Source organism: Chrysemys picta, chromosome 1 (genome assembly GCF_011386835.1).
Source record: "Chrysemys picta bellii isolate R12L10 chromosome 1, ASM1138683v2, whole genome shotgun sequence".
In the NCBI taxonomy this organism is placed as follows: domain Eukaryota; kingdom Metazoa; phylum Chordata; order Testudines; family Emydidae; genus Chrysemys; species Chrysemys picta.
In genome coordinates, this window is record NC_088791.1 from 82,982,019 (window position 1) to 82,994,175 (window position 12,157).

Genomic DNA, 12,157 nt, shown 5'->3' on the forward strand with positions numbered 1-12,157 from the left:
TCCATCTGTTGGAGAGAAAGAAAATCTGCATTTTTAAGAAACTAAATTACTGTAATATGCAACCTACTTAACACCCACACGATTTTTCAATATTAATGTATTTGTTTTTGCAAATTGAGGATGAAAAGTGAATTTTTAGAAAAAGAGGTGGAGATGTTTTTAACAAATGTTTTTATTTAAGTTTCTACATATACACTAAAAACAATATACTCTGTAATACATCTTTATCATGTGCCAGAACTACACTTGTTGTTGTCAGTAGATATTGTTCTTTGTACAATAATTTATCCTTATCTGCTCTTTTACTTAAGGATAAATGTTTGTCTTAAATACACTTTCCCTTTATTTGAATAAAACTTATTATCATCTCCTGATTTTAAAGGGATAAAATTATCAGTATTGATTTAAATGATGGTGTTCTGATGTGAAAATATGTACATCTTGTCACATCTGTATACATGAAACAAAAAATTTTTTTTTCTACTTTTTCATTAAATAAGGGCTAGTGCATACATTCCCTTCAGTCTGTCAAAACTTTTAATAACAAAATAGAGCATTTCATCTGGATCTGTATTTAATTTCCACATGTAATTCTGTGCTTAACTGAAGTATGTTGGAATGAATCCAATTGGAGGTGCTAATATTTTTTATGCATTTCATATAGGAAAAGAAGACAACCTTGCCTCCATATTTATACCTGCCTCTGGAAGTTTCCATTACATGCATCTGACAAAGTGGGCATTCACCCACGAAAGCTTAGGCTCCAATACATCTGTTAGTCTTAAAGGTGCCACAGGACTCTCTTGCTTTTTACAGTTCCAGACTAACACGGCTACCCCTCTGATACTTAACACATCTGTGTTATTTTTCTTATTGAAGAGCAGCTTAATTTTCAAATGTACTGCGCACTTGCAGCTCCCCTTGATTTCAGTGGGAAATGAGTTGATCAGCACTTTGAAATCAGGCCACATTTCTTCAGAAAGGGCTGTGCTTTTGCACCAGGAAACCAGCATATTGCAGCAAGACGATAAAGAGATGAAGTACAGTAAACCAAAATGACTTTTTGGTTAACACAGTGGTAAACTAGGTGAAGGTCCTTTATTAACTTAATCATACAGTAATGAATCTGTACATCTAGATATAGTGCTCTTCATGGTATATGAATGAAGTGATGCACATTGTAAAAAGGGATCTTTAACAGAATAAATATTTTGCTTGCTGGTAAAGATGCGACAAATTCTCAATTCTGCATCTGTCTGTACACAAATTCATGCATTTTGCAAATCTCATTGTGAAATTAATTGCAAATACTTAAACTGGACCATGCCACCTTGACTCTGTCAAATCTGCCACTTGCTCTCAGCCATTTCCAGACTCTGTCCTTCTAAACTTACTCCCGTCTTCAAGATTCCCAGTCATTCACATCAATTTCTTTGTGTCCTCCCTTCCCTCCACGTCCCAGCTCCCTCATTTACAGTACCACTGATCCAGTCCCAGCTCTCTGCCTCCATCATGACTGGGCTCCAGATACCCTCACCTGCTCACTTCTAATGCATAGCTCTTTCCCTCCCTAGTAATTTTCTGAATCTGAATGCTGATAGCTGTTAACTGTCTGCCAGATACCAGTAGCCACTTGTAAGTACCCAACGGATCAAAAAAATTATGTGGCTTTGTTAGATCCTGTGACCACTCCTCACCACTGTGGCGCCTCCTCCTGGTCGTCTTGGGGAATTAGCTCAAACCAGTAGGGCGCCCCTTCGGGTGGCGTTCCGCCTGCGTTGGGTGCGTGGACTTGCGTCACCCTCAATGTACGGAGTCCTCTTCCGGAGCACTGTCCTCCGACAGTGTCCCTTTTGCCTCTTCACACCCCCTTCCAGGGGGGGGGGGGTGTAAACAACAGCCCCACACCTTCGAGTCCGATCCTCACCATCCAGGACCAGGTGTGGTCCTGACCGGCCACTCCCTGCGGCCCGTGGCTGTGTGTGGGGTAGCACAGCAAACAAAAGGGGGGGAAACTCAGGCCCGCCCACTACTCTGAGTCCCGGTCCAGAGGCCCTCGGGTGACAGTCTCCCTGTCTTCCTTCTCTTTCCTCCTCTGACTATCCCTCTGGACCGCTTCCCCAACAGCCCTTCGCTATGTAGGCCTCCTCCTCCCAGGCCTGCCGCCTAGCAGGCTATGGAGTAGGGCCTTCTCCCACTCTCTCAGGCTGGCCTGCACTGCGCTGTCCGTGGTGCTGGCCTCCCAGCTCTGGAGACAGACCTTCCCCTCTGAAGGCCTAGGACAGACTGACTGCTCCTGCTCTGGGCAGTCTTTTATATGGCTGAGGCGGGCCCTGATTGGCTGGCCCCAATCTGCCTTCTGATTGGCCCTCTGTAAGCCCTTCCCTGATTGGTTGGGCGGCTGCGCAGGCGCCTAGGCCTGCTGCAGCCCACCCTCTCTGGGTGTGGGGCAATCGCCCCACCACAGATCCCAATTTATTATTTATACAGTATGGGCTAAGGCCATGTCTACACTACAAACTGCAGTCATTGCAAGTTATGTCAATGTATAGTTGTCAAAGTTTATGAGTAAACTTGGCTGCTTGTGTTGGTGCTGTGTGTACTCACCAGGAGTGCTTGTGTTTATGTAGTGTGGTGCACCACGGGTAGGTATCCCAGGTGGCCATTCACCCCCACCTGAGTCACTGCCTTTGGGGACATTTTCTCAGTGTTTTCTGGGATAGTAATGATTCGCCAGGCATTTTGGGAAGCTAGGTGTCAAGTTCCCAACATGCAAGTTTCTCCATTCCATAGTACCTTCCACGTTCCATAATTTTTATGACATTTTTTTAAAAATGCCACAAACTTGTGTGGTACTTTTCAGTGTCTGCTGTCTCTGACACAAGCAGGGAGCCCTCAGAGCTCAGCACTAGTCTCATGACCATTGCAAATAAAGAACGCTGACCTTCAGGAAGTACTGCAACAACCAAGATGAGGACGATGATGATGTCTCTGAGGAGAGTTTGTTGATGGACCTAGCAAAACAAAAGTTCCAGGTTGTTGGTGGTGTTCATGAGCAGCTGCAGATGGTGGAGCGCCACTTCTGGGCCCAAGAAACGAGCACTGACTGGTGGGATTGCATTGTAATGCAGGTATGGGATGATAAGCAGTGGCTGCAGAACTTTCAGATGCAAAAGGCCATGTTCCTGGATTTCTGTGCCAAGCTCTCCCCAGCCCTCCAGTGCAGAGACACCAGACTGAGAGATGCACCAACAGTAGAGAAGAGTGTGGTGATCATGCTCTGGAAGCTTGCAATACCAGATTGCTACTGTTCAGTGAGAAATCATTTTGGAGTTGGAAAATCCACAGTGGAGTCCATTGTTGTGCAAGTGTGTGGGGCTGTTAATTGTCTCCTGCTATGCAGGACTATGATTCTTGGCAATGTGCAAGAAATAGTGGATGGATTTGAAGCCATGGAATTCCCGAACTGTGGCGAGGTGATAGATGGAACACATATCCCTATTTTGGCACCAGCCTACTTTGCTAGTAAGTACACCAACAGAAAGGGCTACTTTACTATGGTAATACAAGTGCTAGTGGATCACCAGGGCTTCTTCATTGAAATCAATGCAGGCTGGTAAGGGAAGGTGCATAATGCTCTCATCTTTAAGAACACAGGATGGCTGAGAAAGCTGAATGCAGGGATATTCTATCCTGACCAGTGGATTACCTTTGGTGATGTGGAAATGCCTGTAGTGATTCTGGGGGACCTAGTCTACACCTTGCTCCCCTGCCTCATGAAGCCGTACACTGGCCACCTTGACAGCACCAAGGAAAGATTTAACTACAGGCTCAGTAGGTGCAGAATGACTGTGGAATGTTCTTTGGTAGATTGAAGGGTTGCTGGTGTTTTATTCACTAGTCTCAGCGAGGAAAAAATCCCAGTGGTTATAGCTGCATGTTGTATAGGCATCATATACGTGAGGCAAAGAGAGAAAAGCTGCCACCAGGATGGAGGGGCAAGGTGGAGTGGCTGTCTGCTAGTTTGAACAACCTGACACCAGGGCTGTTACAGGAGCCCAATGTGGAGCTATACATTTGAGGGAGGCTTTAAAGATTCCTTTTTACAGTTAGCCACATTAGCGTTCTCTCTTGCTGTCCTGAGAGAGTATCTCTCTTCTCTAGTTTAAAGTATGTATTGTTTTGGTTTTTGCCTCCTGGCATCTATTCCCTTGTGCCTGCTGCAAAATAATAAATACTACTGTGCCTGTGGCTTTCCCTGCCACTAGGAGTTGTGTGGTGCTTGCTGTACCTTTATAAATATGGCTGGGTGTTTTCTGACACTCTCTGAATTCTGGGGTGCGTGAAGTGCATTTGTAAGAACTGTTTGATTTCTTAACTGCCAATATGCATTCTGTAATATTTGGTGTGAAACTAATAAAGATACTCTGATTCTCCGAAAATAGAACTTTGCTGAGTGAGCTGCCGGGTGTGTTCGTCAAGTTAGGCAACTAGGAAAGGGCATTTCAAAAATGGGGGGGGGGTCAAGGAGGGAAGGGGGCAGGCTTCTGGTCTCTTTCATCCTTCGGCAGTGGAATTTAATATTATGAGAAGAGCAATCACTGTCGCAGGGAGAGGGGCATTGTGGGACAGTAGCGGGAGGACTCTTAGGGTTGACTCAGGTCGTGCAGTGTCCACACTCTCACTGCATCAGTCAGAGTAGGTTGATCATGGCTCTGCACCGTTCAGAGAGGTGGTTTTACTACATTGCCGTAATGGGATTCTTACTTTGGCTGGAGTCAAATTTGAGTGTAGACGTGCATAAACAGGTCGAGGCAAGGCGACTTATGTTGAGTTAACATTGTAGTGTAGACCAGGCCTAAGGATAGGGATATAACAAGATCATCTCACCCTTAAGTAAGTGTGCTTTACCAACATGTCAAACATCATTTCAGTTGGTACTGGGGAGTAATAAGAACTTGGTGTGATGGGGCTCTGTGTGTTACACCTTTCCATTGTCACTGTTTCCTATAAAATCACCTTTCCTTTTAGTATTGTGCATGAGTATTAAAGGCCACCTTTGGGGCAGAGAAGGACACATTGTCCAGGGCCTGAAACAAACAGAACTCAGGAAATATCGTTTCTTAGTTTTGCTATGTAGGTGTTAGAATTTTCTTATTTAAATCACATAAATTAGATATTCTGATAATCTAGAAGAAAGTTTTTCATTCTCGACCCTTCAGGCAAATATCTTTGCCCTGGATATAATTTAAGAGATTCAGTCTTAAACTCATCTCTGTCTTTCTGCTAATATTGCTGAAGTTAGTCTGTCTCCCTGTTTATAAACTGCAAGATACAATAGATACAGAGCTTTGCATTCCTTCTTTCTTTAACACTGAGCACCTTTGATCAAACTTCTCACTCAGTGGGTCTAATGTTACTCTCCTGTGCACCTGTGTGATCCTACTGAAGTCAGTATGGTTGCAAGAGTGTACATGAGAGCTGAATTTGTCCCATTTAGTTCAACTGAAACCTTGTCAACCACATTGTTAGTTTCTTGCAGTAAGGTTAGGATCTGAGCATTGTCTGTGAGGGCCTCAGCAGGTTCTGGTGCAATATGAATTCAGTTTCCTGAGTTAGAGCACACAGAAAGTGGCCACTTGCTAGATTCTGTTTGTGCTGCCAACATCTTGATTTTTAGGCACCTTGGGTGGGAGCGGGGGTGTTCTTCAGTCTTTTATTCATTTTTCCTTTTAGGATAATTCACTGTTTGTCTAAACATACTTTCATATAGTGATCCCTGAAAAATCCCATTGAATCCCCTGTCAGGATCTGTTACTTGAGGAATTTTATTAATTAAAGCCCCAAACATGCTTAATTGTAGGTACTTGAGTAGTTCCATTTAAGTAAAGTTAATCATACACATAAGTGTTTTCGGGATTGAGGCATCATATTTTTCATTCCACATGGTTCAAACAAACCAGTTTTGAATAGTTTTGTTATTATTTGCCTCCTGGAAATGAATGCTTTATTAAAATATTTCAAAAATTCCTAGTTGCTCCATGGTCTTCTGTCCAAACATACTTCTGTGCAGTCTGATTTACAGTGTATATTTTCTACAACAGTTTGATATTAATTGAACTTCATGTGCCTACCCCTCCCACCTCTGATTTAATTTATACTTTAATGCTAGCAAAATATATTTTGCTATACCTTGTCAGAGACAGGGGTCTGATCCAAAGCCCATTAGAGTCAGTGGGAAGAGTCTCATTGGCATCAGTGGGCTTTGGACCAGACTTGAGGCCCCCTAAGACCATCTTAACTCAGATGTGTAAGTGCATTTCTAAACAAAGTCCCATTGACTTCAGAATACTTTGCTGAATCAGGGCCTAAATGCATAAATGACTACGCTGTGTATTTATTTCGAAATGCTAAATACGACTAGAAGATTTGTCTGACTGTTTTCCTATAGCTTTTTGTGGTAGCAGACGGGTTCCTGTTAAAAATCAGTAAGATACTGAATAAATTACAGCACTGCATCTGGTACTGAAACTAGTATAAAGAAGTATTGACTAGTGAAATTTTGTGTGTGTATATGTGGTATTATTTTTAGGTGCACTTTAAAAGGAGATTGTTCACATTCAGATAACTCAAGGGACTGGGTTAACATTTCACATGAAGCTGATGAATGCCTTACAATCCAGATACGTCTCACTGGTAGAAACGAGGTATGTAAAAACAGTTTTATGTGTATTTGTTTGTCATTTTAAATGTGCTATTGCGTCACTTACAGTAACTTTCCTCTTTTGGTCAGTACACTCCATAAACCAGCACCTGTTCATCTCAAAAACTGAAATATAGTGGATACTCTAACTGGGTGAATTTATAGATATGATAGATGCTCCCCTTATACCTCTTCTCTTCTCAGCCACAAGATGGGACATAAGGCCTTGCTTTATTGTGCTGACTCAGTACTTCATTATGCTGCCCAAGGGAGTGATTTAGTTATATTGTGACTTTATCACTTACGTTGTCCAGGGAGTATTTATGAAATGCACTAACTGGATTCCAGGTTTTATAAGAAGTCAGACTACAAGGCAGCATATGCACACAAATACAAACATGATCTTTGAGACCGTGACACTAGTGTTTGCAAAAATATTGAAATGAAAATGAATAGAGAAAAAAAAATCACAGGATCCTAGGAACGAGAAATGGAATATATGTACAGATGGAAGCCCACAGAGAACTTAATAGGGATGAAATCAGTAAGATTCTATAGAAATTGCTCTAATAATTGATATATAATAATATTAATACCTAGTCCTTGGATAGTGCTTTTTGTCAGTAAATCTGAATGCTTTACAAAAGAGGTAAGCATTGATATCCCATGCGGGGAAACTGAGGCACAGAGAGGTGACGTGACTTGCCCAAGGTCACCAGCAGGCCAATGGTCAAACTGGGAAGAGAGCCTAGGTCTCCTGAGTCCCAGCCCAGTGCTCTGTGCACTACAGAGTTATTTTTAAAATTCTATAGGAGTTCAAAAAGAGTCCTCCTGTTAGCACAAAAAAAAGAATATGTACTGTGGAGTCTAGTTTTATATATGCATACCAGTGCAGCTTTCGCTCCTTCTGTAGTAGATCTCACTTTTAGAATTTTTTTTCTGGGGTTCAGTCTCAATAGTCTTAATTTCATCCCTTTATATTGATATATCCCCTGTACCCTCTTAAATACTTCTTCTATCTCCTCGTTGATCGCATCCTTTAAATCATTGTAGGCTGGTTTCATGTCCCCCAGCTTAGTTGTTTCTTTGCCAGCCTATTCATCTTTACCTCTGTTAATCTTTCCTCATACATCAGTCACTCTAGCATCATGATTGTTTTTGCTTCTCTTTTCTATATTCCCTCCATTTCTGAGACATATTTCTGGCAATAAGAAAAAGATAGAAATATGTTTGCTAAACCCCATGAGCCTAAAGCTGTTTATAGCTTATTCAGATGCAAGTGTCACTCTTACTGCTCCTGCCACCATTACAAGTGTCCCACCTGCAATCAGCACTACCACTATTACCTGACCAATTATTCTTGACTTGAGTGAGGTAAACAATTCATATTGATTAATATATTGGGCAAACCCAGCCCTTTTGTCCTTTGGAGAATTGTCCATGAACAGACTGCATTTTGTACTAATTTGCTCACTCTCTGAGATTGTTTGGAGTCTCTTGCAAACAAAATTCGGTTTATGGGTTTGCTCATTATCTGTTCACCACAAGTATTGCTTTGAGTATTCATTTTTTGAGCTGTGTGGTTGGCCACCCAATTTGTATGATATTGATTTTGTTTCTTGATTGCATGAGCTAACATTTATAAATTACTTCCAACCAATTTAGTACAAAACAGATTTTATATTGTAATTAAATGCATTTTGGATATAGACCCAAAAGTTAACTTTCCATGAACATTTATACAGACCTGCACAAATATTTGTGAAAAGGGAATATAAAGGAGCATAACAGTGTCAAAGCAAAATTCAATTAAACAGTTGTGAAAATATTCAAAAATACTGTTTCTCTCTTTTCACACACCTCTGATTTTAACAAGTCAGTAGTGCAGTAGCTCTCATCAACATCTTTTTTGTCTCCTTCCCTGCTTGGAATTCCCTTTGACAGGCCTCTGGTGAATCTGTCTGCTTCAGACATGGTCGTTTTTCTCTGCACTTTATATAGTTTGAACTTGTGTGAAGACAGAAAGGCAATTTAATAAATATTGCAAGTAATCAATTCTATTTTTACTTTTTTTTTTTTAGATTGTTGTGACTGCAATTGGACATGTTTCAGCAGTCTCCAAAGGACACTTTGTTTGTATTGTGAAAGAGACAAAAACCGACCAAGTACTTTGCAAAAAGGAAGAGCCACAAATCATGAACTGTTCTTGCAAGCTAAATAATTCAGCACTAAGCAACAGGGGTATGTTTATTGAGCATCCACATGTTAAATACTTATTCATTATCCTTTATAACTGATTAAAACCAACAGTGAATACCTGCCCAGTGAGCATAAGATGTAGATCAGTGGTCTCCAATCTTTTTACTCACAAGTTCCCTTATTGAATTTAAAATCAACCCAGGATCTGCCCCGCTCCTTCCCCAAGGCCCCTCCCCGCTCACTCCATTCCCCCCATCCTCCGTCGCTCGCTCTCCCCCACCCTCACTCACTTTCACTGGGCTGGGGCATGGGTTGGGGTGTGGGAGGGGGTGCAGGCTCTGGGGGGGGCCGAGGGGTTCGGACTGTAGGTGTGGGCTCTGGGCTGAGCCTTGGGCAGAGGGTTGGGATGCAGGAGTGAGGGGTGCAAACTCTGGGAGGGAGTTTGGGTGCAGCGGTCATATGGTGTCACTGTACCTAATCTCATAGAATCCACTGGACATTTCATGAGTTTTACTTTTTGTTAGTGTCATTTTTGGTTTATAGATCCAAAATCCTTCAGGGACTGTCACAAATCAGTGTAACATTCTCAACTGTGGGGTGTCCAGGCTGGGGAGGAGTGTCTGGGTGGGGCAGGGGGTTGAGGTGCAGGCCGGGATGTAAACTCTGGGAGGGAGTTTGGGTACACGAGGGGTAGGGTGACCAGATGAGAAGCCAAAATATCGGGACCGCTGCAGCCTTTTCAATAGTTACACTCACCCGTCCGAGTCTTCAGAGGCATTTCGGTGGCGGGTAATAAGCCTTGCCGCCAAAGAAGGAAGTACCCTCCGCTGAAATGCCGCTGATACCCGAACGTGCCGGGTGAGTGTAACAATTGAAAAGGCGCTCCCCTGCCTGTCACCACCGCCCAGAGCAACAAGGAAAAAAAAAAAACGCCTGAAACAAAATATCGGGACAACTGGCGTCCCGACCATACTTCGGTCGGGACGCAGGACAAACTGCTCGATATCGGGACAGTCCTGATTTTATTGGGACGTCTGGTCACCCTCACGAGGGGGCTCTGGGCTGGGGCAGGGGGTTGGGATGCAAGAGGGGGTGCAAGGTGCAGGCTCCAGCCGGGAGGCGCTTACCACAGGCAGCTCCCGGTCGGCTGCCTGCCTGTTCTGGCCCCACACCGCTCCTGGAAGCAGCTGGCTGCTGTCGCGTCTCTGCTCTCATGTCCATGCACTGCCTGCACCCACAAGCGCTGCCCCTGCATGGCAGGGACAATGCTGGGGGTGGGGGCAGCGCATAGAGCCATCTCACTCAGACACACACATCCCCGGGGCCACAGAGATGTGCCAGCAGCCAGCCGCTTCCGGGAGTGGCATGGGGCCAGGGAAGACAGGCAGCCTGCATGAGCCCCGCTGCACTGCCGGCTTCTGGTGGCCAGAGATCGCGATCAACTGGCAGAGGCTCCAGGATCGACCAGTCGATTGCGATCGACCTGTTGGTGACCACTGATGTAGACTATGCTTTGTATTAAGGTTTTTCATTTGAAAAACACTTGATTCTTATTTTGGCAAGTTATTTGAACATATTAGAGTGTGCTTGATCGTTCAAGTTTTGTTTATATGTAACCTTCTACTGAAAATGTTATAGGTCCCCTTCTGAGCCAATCTGCAGAGAATTTGAGTTGTTTCAACCGTCATCTGGGAAGCCTTGTCTCTTTAGCTCAACCTATACTAGTTCAATCTTTTAGCTCTGGAAGTGCTTGGTACAGCCCCTGCTGTGTTGGCTAAGATAGCAGCTGTCACACATACATTCATGATTATAATGTTATACCTACTTTGGGCTCAATTCTGTCCTCAATTACGTAGTAAAACACCTATTGATTTCAATCTGAATTAAACTGAGGGGCAGGGTTGATTTTGTTTATACTGCAAAATATGCTGTTTAATACCTTCTCATACAGCCTCTTAACTTTTTTCTGGAAAATAGCTTTGTTTGGAGACTACTGGCAAGAGATGTTGAAAACTAATGTGAATTAGTGGTTAAGAATCAAATTCTGTTCTAACAGCTTTTAATACTGTTGTACCAGTGTGAAATGAGAGAAAAATTTGGGTATGTATATCTGAATTATAGTTTAACGTTAATGAACAGTATTTTTACAATACATTGTTTATCAACTGTAGATAGAAAAACTTAGGGTTCAATGGTGATTGGCTGAGTGATAATTGTAAAGAATAATTTATTTGATAAATTTTGCCTCTTTATGTTTGTGAATTGCCTGCAAAAAGACAATGAACTGACTGTGAACAAATCTATTCTTGATTTCATTCATTATTCAGAGTTATTCACTACATCATTCTGCAGTAATTCTTAGTCCATGGCATTGTTCATGAGCAGTTAGTTGTGAGTATTAAATATTATTCTGATTGGACAGATAGGTCATGTGGTATGTTTCCTGACTTGGATGAGTGTAAGTCTTAGAATCAGGTAGTGAATTATTATAAGCTTGGAATTCACTTTCTGGAATTCAGGATTCAGTCCCAAAGTAGCTCAGAAGGTAATCTATGACACCAATTTCTGTTCAATTAGTAACATAATCTTTTTTCCCTGTGCATTGCTTCATGGATCTGTGTGGATACATATGGATCTTTTAAAGATCTGTTTTACAATGTTTCACTAGTCCATTAGAAACTGCTGGTGCCAAAGCAGAAAAGAGAGCTCTAAAACAACTGACAGGCAAGGATGCAATCATATTAGTGAACACAAAAATAAAACATCTTTAAAATGTACCGAGAGTTTGACAAAAAAACAGTGGGATAAGGAAATTTAACGTAGATGCTAAAACTCTAGCATTAACCTTTTCTCTTTTCCTAGGTATTGTAGACCAAAAGATACGTAACAGTATGCGTAGATCTGATCCTCTTTTAATACTCCCATGTAAAGGGCTAAATAAAACATCAGCTTTAATTTCTGAACATTCTTGATTTTATTGTAGGCCCCAAACCTGCAAAGAGCTCTGCACAGATGGAGTCTTGTTCCACTGGGAGCTCCTTGCAGTGTCGAGGTCTTAAGATTTCATCCTACAGTCTTTGCTCAGGCAAAACTCCCACTGGAGTCACAGGCTTCACAGCCCTAACTGTTAATTAAATGTATTGCTCTGTGTGTTGCATCTTTTTCTAATATTGATTGTTAAAAACAAGAGGAAACGCTTTTGTCATAAATGTGTGACAGCTGGGATAATAGAGGATGACTCCAGGGCATTAAGCT

The 12,157-nt window shown here is 42.4% G+C and overlaps 1 protein-coding gene across 1 annotated transcript in view; it reads left to right on the forward strand.

The window, feature by feature from the left end:
• PLXNC1 (plexin C1) overlaps positions 1–12,157 on the forward strand; it is a 104,294-nt gene that overhangs the window by 21,683 nt on the left and 70,454 nt on the right. Inside the window, exons 5-6 of the mRNA XM_005306481.5 lie at positions 6,593–6,707; positions 8,785–8,944. Coding sequence (XP_005306538.3) covers positions 6,593–6,707; positions 8,785–8,944 — 275 coding nt within the window. The remainder of the gene's footprint in view (positions 1–6,592; positions 6,708–8,784; positions 8,945–12,157) is intronic.